Source organism: Salmo salar, chromosome ssa09 (genome assembly GCF_905237065.1).
Source record: "Salmo salar chromosome ssa09, Ssal_v3.1, whole genome shotgun sequence".
Classification (NCBI taxonomy): domain Eukaryota; kingdom Metazoa; phylum Chordata; class Actinopteri; order Salmoniformes; family Salmonidae; genus Salmo; species Salmo salar.
The window spans coordinates 11820501-11838783 of record NC_059450.1 but is presented as its reverse complement, the minus strand read 5'-3'; the positions used below and the strand labels follow the sequence as shown (position 1 = coordinate 11838783).

The window sequence follows — 18283 nt, the reverse complement described above, 5'->3', positions numbered from 1 at the left end:
TATATAGATTTTTCTACTGTATTATTGATTGTATGTTTGTTTATTCCATGTGTAACTCTGTGTTGTTGTATGTGTCGAACTGCTTTGCTTTATCTTGGCCAGGTTGCAGTTGCAAATGAGAACTTGTTCTCAACTAGCCTACCTGGTTAAATAAAGGTGAAATAAATAAAAATAAAAAATGTATTCTCTCTACTATTATTCTGACATTTCACATTCTTAAAATAAAGTGGTGATCCTAACTGACCTAAGACGAGGAATGTTTACTAGGATTAAATGTCAGGAATTGTGAAAAACTGAGTATAAATGTATTTGGCTAAGGTGTATGTAAACTTCCGTCTTCAACTGTAAGTATTGAGCATTTAGGTTACTACCAATGTCTCGTCCACTGCTATTTTACTTCCTTAGACTAACTTTGAAGGGAAAATATCAATGTCGCACAGATGTGATGTTATTATTAAGTAATCCAGTAAAATGTAATTGATGTCCATTGAATTGAGGTGCATCGTTGCCGAGATCTGTGAGTATCGAGGAGACCATTTTTGATGAGGAAGAGGTCGACCAAGATATCTTAATAACTGACAGACACTGAGGTATTAATGTTCTGACGTTAGTTTTTCATGTATCGCCTTGAATTATTGACGACTGTACTAGGGTGTGTGTGTGTGTGTGTGCGTGCGTGCGTGCGTAGTGTGTGTTTTATTGATGTACTGTCATTCTCAATGTCTCTATTATTGATTATGTAACTTATGTATGTCTACTGAATATAGAGCTGGTTACAAGGCCTCACAAACACAGACACACACACAAACACATACACTTCTCTTTCCTCAAAGGGCTGAGGCCCTCTGCAGACATGTGTCAGGGTGTCTGTTCGTCCATCTGTGTGTGTCCAGCTGTCTGTCTGTGCGTTTATACTGTATAAAGGTGTACCACTTTTTTTCTTACCTGGCGAAGAAGGACGCGGCGGCAGAGGTGGTGGTTGGCGCTACCGTGTTAACCTGCAGAGTGGGAGGGGCCTGCGAGGATGAGGGGCGATCGGCGTTGTAGCGGTTCAGAACTGCCTCAGTCACACCCTCTCGACACCCATCAGATATCATCTGGGAGATCTACGCACGCACGCACACACACACACACACACACAGACAGTTAGCCGTTATTCAACAATAATAACACAAAAGAGAGAGGGAGGGACATGGACATGGGAGAGAGATGGTCACACATGTCGTGTGCCTGGAACTGCAACAGACGGACGTGTGAACAGAAGTCAGGAGGAAGTACACTTCTCAGTTGGGTTTTAGGAGAGAAAATAACATGTTTTCCTCCCACTGGTGGCACAGTGCCAGTCAGACCAGAGGGAGACCTGCCTGCCACCCTTCACCATCTGTCAACTCCATACCACAAAGCAGTAAGCACTGGCACACAACTCTGCCTCTCTCTCACACACACTCTCTATGTCTCTCTCTCTCTCTCTCTCTCTCTCTCTCTCTCTCTCTCTCTCTCACACTCTCTGTCTCTCTCTCTCACACTCTCTGTCTCTCTCTCTCTATCCCCCTCTGTCTCTTTCTCTCTCTCTTCCTCTTCTCGTTCGCTCTCGCTCTATCCTCCCCTCTCTCTCTCTCTCTCTCTCTTTCTCTAGCTCTATCCTCTCCCTCTCTTTACATCTCCTCCCTCCTTCTCCCTCTGAGCCAGATGTGATAGAGATCTGATTATTCCTCTTGATTGTGTTGATCAAATCGACCTTAACAATGTCCTTCACACACGCACGGAGGCACGCACACACATGCACACACACATGCGCACGGACACACGCACGTGCACGGACACACGCACACACACCTTAACTGTGCCCTTCCATGCCCTTCTGCCGACCCAGATGGCCCAGTGAACGGCAAGATGAAAAGTCCTGGATGTATTCTGATCTCTCTCAGACAGGAGCTTATTAACTGATCACCAGATAAGACTGGGTAACACAAGACTCTGCTCATTCTCTCTCTCTCTCTCTCTCTCTCTCTCTCTTCCTTCTTCCCTCCCTCCCTCTCTTCCTTCTTCCCTCCCTCCGTCTCTTCGCTCTTTTCCATCCTACCTATTTCTCTTGAAGGGTAGAGTGTGTTCCCCTTTTATATAGAAGACACTGTGTCACCCGAAAAACACTGTGTAACTAAGATGGCAGCTACACATTTCTATGCTGGCAGACTGAATATCAGCTGCACTGTCTACTTGGCTTGCTGTGGCTGTCCCTAGCTAGCTCCAACACCTCAAGCTACACACCAAGGACAGACCTCAATTACCACACACACACACACACACACACACACACACACACACACACACACACACACACACACACACACACACACACACACACACACACACACACACACACACACACACACACACACACAGCAGGCAACTCAACGGCCACCCTGGGTGTCCTTGGCTCCCCCTCCATGCATTTTTATGTAATGTTTATGCTTGTCGCAGTGTATGTGTGTGTGTGCTTATAGATTTGGCACTTACAGCCTTGAAATACAGATATGGATTATTAATTATGCTTCTTTATATCCTGCCAGCACTACCGTACAATGGTACGTAAATCACAAGAATAGTGTGTGTGTGTGTGTGTGTGTGTGTGCGAGTGCGTGTGCGTGTGTGTGTGTGTGTGTGTGTGTGTGTGTGTGTGTGTGTGTGTGTGTGTGTGTGTGTAAATCAGTGTATTTCTCCCCTTATAAAACAGAGGCACAGTGTGTATTTACTGCTTGAGGCTCCAGGAGGACCAGTCTCAAATCAACCCCTCGCCCCTATCCCCATATCCCTGCCCCTGGACACCTGTTGTAAATCTGATTGATGGAACTAAGAAATTAAGGGCTTCATTCCAAGTTATACATACATTTTCAGAAATGTTGGTAAAATATGAGAACAGTAACATGAAGATACCCATAAGCAGTCATTAACAACATAAAGTCTTCAAATATTAGCTTCACTTTGCCTTTTGATTGTCTGTGTCTTTAAGATTGTCTGTGTATATAAATGTGTGTGTGAGAGAGAGAGAGAAGAAAATTAATGGGCAGGGATCAGAAAAAGCATAAGGGGGATGACAAAACGGAGAGAGAAGGGGGGAGGAGAAACCGAACAGGGCCAAAGTAAACAGTAATGAAAAACAGACAGAGACACAGGACACAGAGGACTCATTGAGATGGAAGGGAGATACGGACAACAGATAGGTGGGGCTTGAGAGAGACAGAAAGGGGAGAGAGAGAGAGCGAGAGGGGAGTTCATAAGAGATTTTAGCATGGTTTGATCGTAAACATTGTGTTGTGTTGTGTTGTGTCGTGTCCTTCTAACTAACTCAAGCCTAACACGCCCTGCCCACTTCTCACCACTCTGACAGTCAGCACCACCAAACAGGCTCTGGGAGCCAACGCAAGTCTTCAGCTCTCAGACAGGCTTACTCATCACACTCTGTTTCATGTGCCCCAGACATAGTCACCCAGATCTGGAGAATAAAACGGAATTGAAAACGATGTCCATTTTGTTGTGACTGTGTGTTTGTGGCGTCCTGTGTACATCCTGACCACTGTCATGGAATGGAATACATCTGAGAGGTTCAAATGAAACCATATGACTGTAATACTCCTCCTCAGCCTGTTTCCATATGGTGCTTCCTGAAAGAAGGTATTCATCCTACACAACACTACCAACCATGCTAGATGTATTCTACACTATAGGCTGCAGTTTGGAAAAGAAACTCCAGCACATTTTGGATTCTCCGCAATGTGTGGCTAAACCTAAGCCCTGACAAAGGTCTATTGATAGAAACATTGGTTGGCCACCCATGTTCTATATCAACAATGAGAAGCATAAAACATATTCATAACACTAATGGATATAGTGATTCATAGAGTGTTTTTGACCGTAGGTCTTAAGGTGCTTTACATTGTATGGGGGGGCATCTGATTCACCACTAATATAATGTTGTCCCACTTGGATGGATGAAGCTCGGCAGCCATTTTGTGCCAGAAGGCTCACTTCAGATCGCTGTATCAGCACTCTTTAAATGTCATCCCCTGATAAAGGGAACAATTTCTTTACAGATCTCTCTCCCCTTCTCTTCCCTTCCTCTCCCTAGCTCCCTCTCCGTCTAGACACACAAACATGCACACAAGCACATGCGTGCGTTTGTGTGCGTGTGGCTACTCGATCGGGTGCCAGCACTTGACCGCTAGCAGGACCCTTCCTCATTAGACAGCAGCAGTTATACACTGCTAAAGCTTTCTCTTAATATCATGAGGCTATGCTACAGTCTAACGCTACTACACTATAATGTGAAGACAATGGGTGAATGATGTCTCTTTGACTGGGCGTTGTGCCCTCTCAGCACTCTCAAGGAAAATGAGAAAATAACAGCAATGGGAAGAAATAAAATTGACTCCTATATCTTCTCCTGCCTCTATTCCATGCCTGCACGGACACATGGACACATACATACACACACACAGTGTATTTCCAGTAGCACCCTGGGCAGTGTGCCAGGCGGGCTTCAGAAAGGTGACCTTGAGACAGGGCTGAGGGGGGACAGAGGAGAGAAAAGGAGGGATGGATGGAGAGTTGTTCAAATGAGTGAGTGGGGGAAGGGAGGGAAGGAGGGAATGAAGGATGCAAAAGGGGTGTAAGGGATGAATGTGACAGGGGGGGGGGAGGAAAAAGGGCTACATGTGTACGCAGTGGTGGAAAAAGTACTCAAACATCATACTTGAGTCAAAGTAAAGATACCTTAATAGAAAATGACTCAAAAGTGAAAAGTCACCCAGTAAAATACTACTTTATTAAAAGTCTAAAAGTATTTCGTTTAAATATACTTAAGTATCAAAAGTAAATGTAATTGCTACTGTATACTTACGTATTAAAATAAAAAGTACAAATCATTTCAAATTCCTATTGAGCTTACCAGATTTCAATTTTTTTTTGTATTTACGGAGAGCCAGGGGCACACTCCAACATAATTTACAAACGAAGCATTTTTGTTTAGTAAGTCCGCCAGTATCATGACACAAGGCGAGACCCAGATGCAGATGGTTGGAGTTTAAGATGTTTAATAATCCAAAAAAGGAGTAGGCAAGAGAATGGTCGTGGACAGGCAACAGGTCAAAACCAGTTCAGAGTCCAGGAGGTACAGAATGGCAAACAGGCTCGAGGTCAAGGCAGGCAGAATGGTCAGGCAAGGGTCAAAACCGGAAGGACTAAGAAAAAGGAGAATAGCAAAGGCAGGCGAACAAGAAAACCGCTGGTTGACTTACAAGTCAATACACAAGACGACCTGGCACAGAGAGACAGGAAACACAGGGATAAATACACTGGGGAAAACAAGCGACGCCTGGAGGGGGTGGAGACAATAACGAGGACAGGTGAAACAGATCATGGTGTGGCAACCAGATCAGAGGCAGTAGGGATGACCAGGGTTGTTCTCTTGATAAGTGGGTGAATTTGATCATTTTTCCTGTCCTGCTAAGCATTCAAAATGTACTTTTAGGTGTCAGGGAAAATGTACGGAGTAAAAAGTATATTATTTTCTTTTGGAATGTAGTTAAGTAAAATTGTCAAAAATATAAATAGTAAAGTAAAGTACAGATAGCCCACCAAAAAATACTTAAGTAGCACTTTAAAGAATTTTTAAGTACTTTACACCACTGGGTGTAAAACAGGAGAGAGAGGGGGAGAAACGAGACAAGAGAGAGGGGGAACAAGGGGAGATGAGAGCGAAAGAGAGGGGGAACAGGGGAGATGAGAGCAAAAGAGATATATAGGGAGATGAGGGATGAGAGAAATGGAAGTGTGGGAGTGAGATGGGGGTTGAGAGGAAGGAGATGAGGGGGAACAGGGGTGCGACAGGAGAGTTCTCTAGAGTCCTCATTACCAGGATATGAATTATATTACACAAAATCAGAAGATAAAGCAATAGCACTAAACTGCATATCTCTCTCCCTCTCCCTCACATGCCCTCTCTCCTTCCTCCTGCTTCTACAGTTGAAGTCGGAAGTTTATATACACTTAGTTTAGAGTCATTAAAACACATTTTTCAACCACCCCAGATATTTCTTGTTAACTATCATTTTGGAAAGTTGGTTAGAACATCTACTTTGTGCGTGACACAAGTAATTTTTCCAACAATTGTTTACAGACAGATAATTTCACTTATAATTCACTGTATCACAATTCCAGTGGGTCAGAAGTTTACATACACTAAGTTGACTGTGCCTTTAAACAGAAAATGATGTCATGGCTTTAGAAGCTTTTGATAGGCCAATTGACATCATTTGAGGTGGAGGTGGAGGTGTACCTGTGGATGGAGGTGTACCTATTGGAGGTGTACCTGTGGATGAATTTCAATGCCTACCTTCAAACTTTGTGCCTCTTTGGAGGCACAGAATCCCATAGAAAATCATGGGAAAATCAAAAGAAATCAGCCAAGACCTCAGAAAGAAAATTGTAGACCTCCACAAGTCTGGTTCATCCTTGGGAGCAATTTCCAAATGCCTGAAGGTACCACGTTCATCTTTACAAGCAATAGTATGCAAGTATAAACACCATGGGACCACGCAGCTGTCATACCGCACAGAAAGGAGACGCGTTCTGTCTCCTAGAGATGCAAATCAATCCCAGAACAACAGCAAATGCTGTTGGAAACAGGTACAAAAGTATCTATATCCACAGTAAAACGAGTCCTATATCGACATAACCTGAAAGGACGCTCAGCAAGGAAGAAGCCACTGCTCCAAAACCGCCATAAAAAATCCAGACTACGGTTTGCAACTGCACATGGGGACAAAGATCGTACTTTTTGGAAAAATGTTCTCTGATCTGATGAAACAAAAATAGAACTGTTTGGCCATAATGACCATCGTTATGTTTGGAGGAAAATGGGGGAGGTTTGCAAGCTGAAGAACACCATCCCAACCGTGAAGCACGGGGGTGGAAGCATCATGTTCTGGGGGTGCTTTGCTGCAGGAGGGACTGGTGCCTTCACAAAATAGATGGCGTCATGAGGAAGGAAAACTTTGTGGATATATTGAAGCAACATCTCAAGACATCAGTCAGGAAGTTAAAGCTTGGTCGCAAATTGGTCTTCCAAATGGACAATGACCCCAAGCAAACTTCCAAAGTTGTGGCAAAATGACTTAAGGACAACAGAGTCAAGGTATTGGAGTGGCCATCACAAAGCCCAGACCTCAATCCCATAGAACATTTGTGGGCAGAACTGAAAAAGCGTGTGCGAGCAAGGAGGCCTACAAACCTGACTCAGTTACACCAGCTCTGTCAGGAGGAATGGGCCAAAATTCACCCAACTTATTGTGGGAAGCTTGTGGAAGGCTACCCTAAACATTTCACCCAAGTTAAACAAATTAAAGGCAATGCTACCAAATCCTAATTGAGTGCATGTAAACGTCTGACCCACTGGGAATGTGATGAAAGAAATAAAATCTGAAATAAATCATTCTCTCTAATATTATTCTGACATTTCACATTCTTAAAATAAAGTGGTGATCCTAATTGACCTAAGATGGGGAATTTTTACTAGGATTAAATGTCAGGAATTGTGAAAAACTGAGTTTAAATGTATTTGGCTAAGGTGTATGTAAACTTCCACTTCAACTGTATCTCTCTTCCTAATCCGCCCCCTCTCTTTCAATTACAATTTTTGTTAAGAGCCTCAAGGCTGTCCTTTCCCAGAAGCCTTTGTTCCAAGAGGTGTCCTCACCTTCCTTCTAGTTACCACTCTAACCACTCTGGGGACAGCCTCCACTCACACACACACGCACACACATACAAACACGCATGCACACACACACACACACACACACACACACACACACAGACACACACACACACACACACACACACACACACACACACACACACACACACACACACACACACACACACACACACACACACACACACACACACACACACACACACACTTTGTCTGACCCCCATGGCTAACACACATCATCAGGGCCAATTATAGAATCTAATCCACCGTACATGACTCAGCACTCGGGACAGACTGCGACTGGATTTCAGAGGACAAGTGAGGACAGTGGACAGACATAACCTCAGTTCAACCTCACAGTTCCTCCTCTCTTTTTGGTCAACAAATAGAGGGAGACATTTTGAAAAATAAGGTCAATCCCTGTTGAAATGGGCCTCCAAAGCCTGACACAGAACATCAACATTCCACATTTTCTTTTGTGCTAGCACTATTTCCAGATACAAACGTTTTGGATGCTCTCCCGGCTTTATTTTATTTTGATCTCTTTTTTCCATTTCTATCTGTCTCGTTCCACGAACAGAGTACATTTTGGTCAAAAGAAACTATGAATTTCACCAAATTTCTACATGATGTCCTAAAGAGCACATGTTCAACTTCAACTTGACTAAAGTAAGTGCCAATAACGTGCCATTAAAGTAATAAGGTGGACTGTAGCAGGGTTGAGGCTTTCATCTAAAATCAGCCATAAATGCTGTTGTGACAGGGGGAATGGTAACCTTTTCCCCTGGCTCCAAATGCTGGCGCGTAGAACCTGTTAACACTGTGCTATTGAGTTAGGGCATTTAACGTTTCTATGTGAAAACAATTTCTGAGACGTGTACTTTCAGATATTTCCGAAACTCACTTCCTTGTTTAGTACACTTGCGCTGTTCGCACTCTGAAGTCCACAATGTAGGGAGGAGGTTCTAAGGGTTGTGTTAGACGGTGATGGACTGAGAGATCAGCCAATTAAAACCAGTGTTTGTTTCAACCGCTTTTGCCATAGACTTCCAGTGAAGTCCTGTTCCGAATCTCTGTAAAACCAGACGGTTTGACATAGAGAGAGCCAGCTGGTCGATGAGATGAATGGAATGGAAGCTTGTTGTGTGCAACAGAGAGGGGCAATTGAGTGATTGAATGCGAGCTTCTCAGTTGTTTTTCAATTGTTAAAAAAAAGTCTAGTCTATCTATCTATGGGTAACGGGGTTGAAAATATCATGCTCAACGCACTCAGTTTTTCACCACAAAACACCAGAAAATGGCCAAAATGAGTAGAAACCGCTCACCTGCTTTTACACTATGATTTGGCTGTTCATAGTTTATTTTGAAATAATCATTTTAAGAGGAATCGATTCACCATATTAAAACAAGAGTTCAGTTCACGTAACAGGGTTGACCTTAAAATGAGGGACACACGTAAATGAATCACTAATCACATTAAATAAATAGTCATCTTCAGATGTATAAAATGTTCCACGTGGCCTATATTAAAGGGCACTTCATGGAAAATAACAAGATGAAAAAAATGCAATATTGGTGCACAGTTCGCATGTAAAATATCAAAGGGACGCAAAATGTACTCTATTCGTGGAACGACCCATCTTCTTGCGTTTCCGAAAGTCTATCATCCCACACGCACGCAATCCCAAGCACGCACAGACATAGCATACCTGGTAGGGGTAGAGTGTGACTCCTCCTCCGTTGGTGCGAGACATGTACTGGTGAGCCTGCAGTGCTGCTGTACTCAGCACTGCTCCGCTACCAGAACCGTTCCCGTTACTACCCGGGCTGTTGGGCGGCTGGGCCGACTGGACACCGGTGGTCTTACTGGAGTGTGCCGGGGAGCCGTTCCTCCTCTCCACCCCGAGGCCTACTCCTAGGGAACTGGGCTTGGAACCTTGGCGGGGGTACCCTCCCTGGTGCACCGGGGATGGAGACGGCGATGAGGACGCCGGGGCTGGCGCAGAAGAGGCTGCATGGGTGGATGTTTGACCCACAGAAGCTGCACCTGGGCTGGGGTTGGAAGCAGCATGGCTGAGGCTGGAGAAGGACGCAGTAGAGGACGTTGGAGGCATGGTAGGGTGGTGTGGGTTTGGACGGGGATGGGGGTAGGCTGCTGCGGCTGAAGGGAGGTAGGCCCAGTCCCATGGGGCTGTGGGGCCCTGTGGAGGGCCACTGTGGCTGGGCAGGGTGGGGGGCGAGCTGGGGGACAAGTCCCACTGGTCCATGGTCAGCACCATGTGGACTGCTTCCTGTTTCAGCTGGGTCAGGTGGGTGGAACACACGTCACAGCGACTGTCACGCTCATTCCAGGCCCGCCCAGAGCTGTTGGGCACCTGAAGCTTGTCGTGGAGGAGCAGGGAGAAGGACGGATCCTACAGAGAGAGAAAGAAAGAGGTGGTTAGTTAAATGATTTCAGTAATTTCAGTAATTCATATGGATTGCTATCACTACATTTAGACACTGCACAGGACTGTAGAGCTGAAAGACGCTGTGGTTGATTCTGATGGTAGTGTAAGTAAAGCAAACAATGCAGAAGCTTATATGCACATACACAGACACACACACATATTTGAGCACGTTGAAGCTCTCTGTTCAGAGGAATAAAACAGCCAACTGAACAAACAGAAACGTCTTTCTCCTGCCTGACTTTGTTTGCTTGTTTGGTTTAGCAGAAGAAGAAAGACAAAGGCAAAACTCATTAACCAAGTTGATCAGAGAGAGAGAGAGGAACTAGAGACAGAGAGAAAGAAATGGAGAGAATGGGGAAAATGAGAGATAGAGGGGGGAGAGACAGATAGAAAGAGAGGGAGGGAGGGAGGGAGGGAGGGGGAGGGATGTTTTCAGTGGCTGGCAGGCCTCACCAGTAGACTCCTAACCAAACCTACAGCCTGCAGACACTCACAGACCTGACCACAGCAATAAATTAACAAAATGAACAAACAAACAAGCACACATACCATACATGCACACACACACACACACACACACACACACACACACACACACACACACACACACACACACACACACACACACACACACACACACACACACACACACACACACACACACATACACCCACACATTCTATTCCATTCTACACACAGTCCTGAGTACAGCAATAAATGATATGCCTGATATAAATGAGCTGAGAACACTCCCTCTCTCTCCCTCCCTCTCTCTTCCTCTCTACCTCTCTTTCGCTCTCACTCTCTCTCTCTCTCTCTCTCTGCCTGACTCTCCCTCTATCCATCTCTCTTTCTCCCCCCTGCTCTCCCTCTCTCTCCCCCTCTCTCTCTCAGCTCCTACCCCTCCCCCCTCTCTCTCCTCCTCTCTCTCTCCCCGTCTCTCTTTCTCTCCACCTCTCTCTCTCCCTATTCATAACGTCAAACAGAATGATGACTGAGGGTGAAAAGGCATTCATCCTCACTCGGACACTCTCCTACATATATAAAGCCTGCAGCCTGAGGCCAGCCGTCCACTATGACTCCAATATGCCTATCACCAGGGAAGTAAGTATGTGTGTGTGTGTGTGTGTGTGTGTGTGTGTGTGTGTGTGTGTGTGTGTGTGTGTGTGTGTGTGTGTGTGTGTGTGTGTGTGTGTGTGTGTGTGTGTGTGTGTGTGTGTGTGTGTGTGCACGCAACGGCAGGTTTTGTGGGTTCGATTCCTATTGGAGCTACACATATGAAAATATATGCAGGCATGACTAAGTCGCTTTGGATAAAAGCACACACACACACACACACACACACACACACACACACACACACACACACACACACACACACACACACACACACACACACACACACACACACACACACACACACACACACACACACACACACACACACACACACACACACACACACACACACACACACACACAGGGCTCTCTGTCTGATCTTTTTATTTATAGACCAAATCAACATCACTAAACAGGGCCACACTAACACTCACTAACACAGTTTCCTACTTAACACAGCTCAATGTAATGGGAGCTGGAATGAGCTGTGACCAATTACCATCTGTGACACACACATAAACAACCCAGCTCCTCTGGTCCTGCTCAGCTAAGGGTTGCCAGTGAGGGACGGAGAGTAGAACAGATCTGGAGACCTCCTTCCATAGAGCTCCCTCACCTCTAAACCCTCCTTCAAACCCATCTGATGTGACGCAATAATAACGGATTGTTACGGCTATTATCTCTACTACTTGTACATGTATATTACAAATAGTAATTACTACTACTACTACTATATAGGCTCTATACTACTACTGTACTACTGTAATAGTCTGAAACATCTCAGACCCACTGTAGGATGTATGGCAGCTGTAGTACGTTCCTCATTAAACAATAATCCAATGAAGACACACACACACACACACACACACACACACACACACACACACACACACACACACACACACACACACACACACACACACACACACACACACACACACACACACACACACACACACACACACGTCTCAGCCAGAGAGACTACCCTACCCTCTGACATTATAAACATCTTCTTTATACCAAAACTAGCTCTTATGGACCATACATCTACTTAACAGGACAGCTTTTGAGTAGTGTTTAAGAAATGCTGTCTCAATAAATGAATGTGATTTATTGTCAACCAGAATGTCAGTCAGGTCATCACTAGTTACCACAGCCACAAAGTCAGAAGGCTGTTTGACCAATTAGATCAGGGAGTTTGATGACACGTACTGTATGCTGACCGGCTTGCAGGGTTAGACGAGACATGCATTTCTTTTATCTTTTAATCCATCAACGATTTGGTTATTTGTTAGATACAGTAAAACCAACAGTAAAAATGCAAAGTGTTAATTGGATGTTTTATTCAAACGTAACATGATGTTTGCCCTTTACTCATAGCTATAATAGGTTTACTCCAATATCTGCATTGTTATTTGAATCACATGTAGACAAACAAATTGACATCTTGATTTTTTGTTATTTTTTTACAATCCACAAGTAATCCACAAGTAAAACGTACAGTTTCACAGAAATGTTGGCAAATTGGCATATTTTTGGCTGATTTAACATGAAAACGGCAAGACGGACCTTCTTCCTCCCGGGGAAGGACTGCCCGTTCCATGATCTCGCCATCACGGTTGACAACTCCATTGTGTCCTCCTCCCAGAGTGCTAAGAGCCTTGGCATGACCCTGGACAACACCCTGTCGTTCTCCACTAACATCAAGGCGGTGACCCAATCCTGTAGGTTCATGCTCTACAACATTCGCAGAGTACAACCCTGCCTCACACAGGAAGCGGCGCAGGTCCTAATCCAGGCACTTGTCATCTCCCGTCTGGATTACTGCAACTTGCTGTTAGCGGGGCTCCCTGCCTGTGCCATCAAACCCCTACAACTCATCCAGAACGCCACAGACCGTCTGGTGTTCAACCTTCCCAAGTTCTCTCACGTCACCCTGCTCCTCCGCTCTCTCCACTGGCTTCCAGTTGAAGCTCGCATCTGCTACAAGACCATGGTGCTTGCCTACGGAGCTGTGAGGGGAACAGCACCTCCGTACCTTCAGGCTCTGATCAGTCCCTACACCCAAAGAAGGGCACTGCGTTCATCCACCTCTGGCCTGCTCGCCTTCCTACCTCTGCGGAAGCACAGTTCCCGCTCAGCCCAGTCAAAACTGTTCGCTGCTCTGGCACCCCAATGGTGGAACAAGCTCCCTCACGACGCCAGGACAGCGGAGTCAATCACCACCTTCCGGAGACACCTGAAACCCCACCTCTTTAAGGAATACCTGGGATAGGATTAAATAATCCTTCTAACCCCCCCCACCCTCCCCCCCAAAAAGATATAGATGTACTATTGTAAAGTGGTTGTTCCACTGGATATCATAAGGTGAATGCACCAATTTGTAAGTCGCTCTGGATAAGAGCGTCTGCTAAATGACGTAAATGTAAAAATGTAAATGTAAAAACTTCAACCCTGTTACTTTATTTGGCACCTAGTGTAACGGCTGTCGTAGCGAGGGGACCAAAGCGCAGCGTGTTGAGTGCTCATAATGACTTTTTATTTTAACACAGATGTAACGGTCGTCGTATATAGTGGACCAAGGTGCAGCGGGTTGAGTGCACATTTGAAACTTTATTTGAGACACGAAACAACAAACGAACGCACAGTATTACAGGCTAAACACAGCAGTGCAAAAACAACTTCCCACAAAAGACAGGTGAAAAAAGGGCAACCTAAGTATGACACATAAAACAAACACCCCTCTTACATAATTACATATCCCAACAAACCCCGAACCACATAAAACAAACACCCCCTGCCACGTCCTGACCAAACTACAACAACAAATAACCCCTTTACTGGTCAGGACGTGACAACAGAACACTAAAGAAAATAACAAAAGCGAAAATGATCAGCTCACAGTACTGTCAGGAACATAGACTAAACAGAATACAACTACCCACAAAGCCAGGTGGAAAAAAACCCTACTTAAATATGATCTCCAATTAGAGACAACGAGGACCAGCTGCCTCTAATTGGAGATCATCCCAAAAAACAACAACATAGAAATAGAAAACTAGAACTAAACATAGAAATACAAAACATAGAAAAACACCCCCTGTCACGCCCTGACCTACTCTACCATAGAAAATAACATCTTACTATGGTCAGGACGTGACACCTAGGCACTTACTATAGTCATTTATTTATGTAACTTAATATAGCCTTGCAGTCCCCCTACAAAGGCATGGTCTTCAAGCTATGGCAAAACCTTTCATAATAATACAAATACTTGATTGGACTTAAATTGCACTTTTCTAGACACCCAAAGCTCTTTTACAGAGCAAAGGGAAACTCACCACCCTAACCCCACTCTGTACAGGGGAAACTCACCCCCCTAATCCCACTCTATACAGGGGAAACTCACCACCTTAACCCCACTCTGTACAGGGGAAACTCACCCCCCTAATCCCACTCTGTACAGGTAAAACTCACCACCCTAACCCCACTCTATACAGGGGAAACTCACCAACCTAACCCCACTCTATAGAGGGGAAACTCACCACCCTAACCCCACTCTGTACAAGGGAAACCTTCACCCTCAACCCACTCTATACAGGGGAAACTCACCACCCTAACCCCACTCTGTACAGGGGAAACTCACCACCCTAACCCCACTCTGTACAGGGGAAACTCACCATCCTAACCCCACTCTGTACAGGGGAAACTCACCACCCTCAACCCACTCTATACAGGGGAAACCTTCACCCTCAATCCACTCTATACAGGGGAAACTCACCACCCTAACCCCACTCTGTACAGGGGAAACTCACCACCCTAACCCCACTCTGTACAGGGGAAACTCACCACCCTAACCCCACTCTGTACAGGGGAAACTCACCACACTAACCCCACTCTATAGAGGGGAAACTCACCACCCTAACCCCACTCTATACAGGGGAAACTCACCACCCTAACCCCACTCTGTACAGGGGAAACTCACCACCCTAACCCCACTCTGTACAGGGGAAACTCACCACCCTAACCCCACTCTGTACAGGGGAAACTCACCACCCTAACCCCACTCTATACAGGGGAAACTCACCACCCTAACCCCACTCTGTACAGGGGAAACTCACCACCCTAACCCCACTCTATACAGGGGAAACTCACCACCCTAACCCCACTCTATACAGGGGAAACTCACCACCCTAACCCCACTCTATACAGGGGAAACTCACCACCCTAACCCCACTCTGTACAGGGGAAACTCACCACCCTAACCCCACTCTATACAGGGGAAACTCACCACCCTAACCCCACTCTGTACAGGGCAAACTCACCACCCTAACCTCACTCTGTACAGGGGAAACTCACCACCCTAACCCCACTCTGTACAGGGGAAACTCACCACCCTAACCCCACTCTGTACAGGGGAAACTCACCACCCTAACCCCACTCTGTACAGGGAAACTCACCACCCTAACCCCACTCTATACAGGGGAAACTCACCACCCTAACCCCACTCTATACAGGGGAAACTCACAACCCTAACCCCACTCTATACAGGGGAAACTCACCACCCTAACCCCACTCTGTACAGGGCAAACTCACCACCCTAACCCCACTCTGTACAGGGGAAACTCACAACCCTAACCCCACTCTGTACAGGGGAAACTCACCACCCTAACCCCACTCTGTACAGGGCAAACTCACCAGCCTCACCATTCACGTACATACTCTTTATTTGTATTTCATTGTATTGTCCCCATCCACCCCCTCTATGGAGGACAAAAGTGACTTTGTTTTACATTTGTCTTTTTTTCAGGTTCTGTAATTTGTACAAATGCATTATTCGTGCACTTTACATATGGTACTTTCCTACACAGTATCACATGATAGAAATACAGTTTGATATACACATGCAGTGGAAACAGAACAAATGTAAGCAACACCAGTTGGGACACAAGTTTCAATTCTTAAACGTTATTAAGGAACATTCTATTGTTAGTTAGTACTTCAACACTATTACAATGAAATGAATGTCGTAAAATGCTATGGTATAAGTGACAGTGATCAGTTCTTTAACTTCCTGTTCATTTCAGCAGCATATTTCTCTGTGGCTTTTGTTTGTCTGTCTTTCCCCTGGTGGCATCCAGACGTCTTTTTGCCCACAACTTGAAAGGGAACAACATTGAATAGGAGACTTTTCCTCTCCACGCTGAGTTGTTTTCCTGCCAAAGCCTGAGCATCTGTTGAAAGTCAAGTATATGATATATTACTATTAGAATGATAGGCTTCTAGGGAAACTAACAATGTTGCTCTACCAAATAGAATAACTCTCCTGTGCTTGGAATGGAATCCCTTATCTTAGATAACTAGCTCATTTTAGATAAGTGTAGCAAAAGTTGGCTACTAGTTATCTAAAAAAGAAAAAACAACTTACCATTTTGTCCAAAACTTTTGTCCTTTCTCAATGTTATGAATTTTGTGACATTGCCAATTCTTGTTGCCGAATGTATTTAGATATTTGGTCCTCAAACTTGAACACAAGATATACTATTTTGAAAATGAGGCGCTTCCCGCAAACCGGAATATGCTCATCACATTCCCTCATCTGATTGGTCGAGTGGGCGGGCCTTCTGACTTTGCGGCTGTGGTAACTAGTAACGACCCATCAGTCGGGGCTCTTTTGTTCAACTTCTATTCACGACATCACTAAAACCAACCATGATAACTGACAGAGAAGGTATTGGGCTCTGGTATGTGTGTGTATGTTTGTGTGTGTGGAGGGGGCGCGGTTCCCTTCGTTCCTTGTCCACACCGATCCACTCCCCTTCTCCCCCTATTCCCTTGCTCCTTCCATCCCTCCCGCTATCCCTCGCTCCCTCTCTCCTCAGTATAATGAGCTGTAGTCTAGCTGGGTTTTCATCCTGTAATTGGAAGCATTCAGACGCTACAAATCTCTTACCTCCTTAGCTCCGCTCTCGGTATCAAAGCAAACACACACACACACACACACACACACACACACACACACACACACACACACACACACACACACACACACACACACACACACACACACACACACACACACACACACACACCTCTCAATATATATATCAAAGTAAATAAACAACATTAAGCCCCTCTGCGTCTCCCTTGTACTCTCCCCCATCTTTCAATCCCACCTTTATTAGCATAGAAATACTGTGCGTGCGTGCGTGCGTGTTTGTTTGCTTTGTGAGTGTGTGTGTGTCTTATTAAAACCCTTTCACAGAAGCTTGGCTGAGTCAATTACCATACCCTTACAGAGGACGTCCCAGTGCACACCAAACACACAGACACACACACACACACACACACACACACACACACAGGTCCCATTACACCAAACCCCGGAGCTAGGGGTGAAGGGTCAGAAGTTACAAAGGAGCTAATGACAAGTCTCCAGAACTTTCTATAGCGCATATTCTCCAGTGGGGGAACTGAAACGGATGATTCCCAAAACGTGTGCAGGTACAATCATTTGATGTTTCTGCATACCGAATGCGACAAAACTATTTTTAAAGTCTAATGACATCATAATGCAGACAGTAAACCAAACTGAACAGGGCCCCAGGAGCATGCTAAATGGGACACCAACTGGAATGCGTGGTATTGCAACGTTCGTTCACGTTACATTTCACATTCCTGCAGGCACATTGCTTGGTGGCGTTTATTAATGTTTACATACTGTACCGTTTTTTTTTTTTTTTTAAATGCCACCAGATGTATTTGTGTTGAGTATACAGTATTCCAGGCTATTCCGACTATGCCATATTCTGCGTCTAGTATGAAGCATGTTCAGACATTAAGTTTAACTGGCAATAGATAAACGGGTTAATATCTTCTCAATGGACTGACTGTTTAAACAGAATGTATACCAGAAGGCTCCCAAACCTCTCTCAATCACACCTCT

At 45.1% G+C, this 18283-nt stretch overlaps 1 protein-coding gene across 3 annotated transcripts in view; it reads right to left on the bottom strand.

The window, feature by feature from the left end:
• LOC106610711 (kinesin-like protein KIF26B) overlaps nt 1-18283 on the bottom strand; it is a 141627-nt gene that overhangs the window by 85151 nt on the left and 38193 nt on the right. For all 3 annotated transcript variants that reach the window (XM_014210210.2, XM_014210213.2, XM_014210212.2), the window contains exons 3-4: nt 9478-10182; nt 946-1106 (exon numbers count right to left, since the gene is read on the bottom strand). In XM_014210210.2, coding sequence (XP_014065685.2) covers nt 946-1106; nt 9478-10182 — 866 coding nt within the window. The remainder of the gene's footprint in view (nt 1-945; nt 1107-9477; nt 10183-18283) is intronic.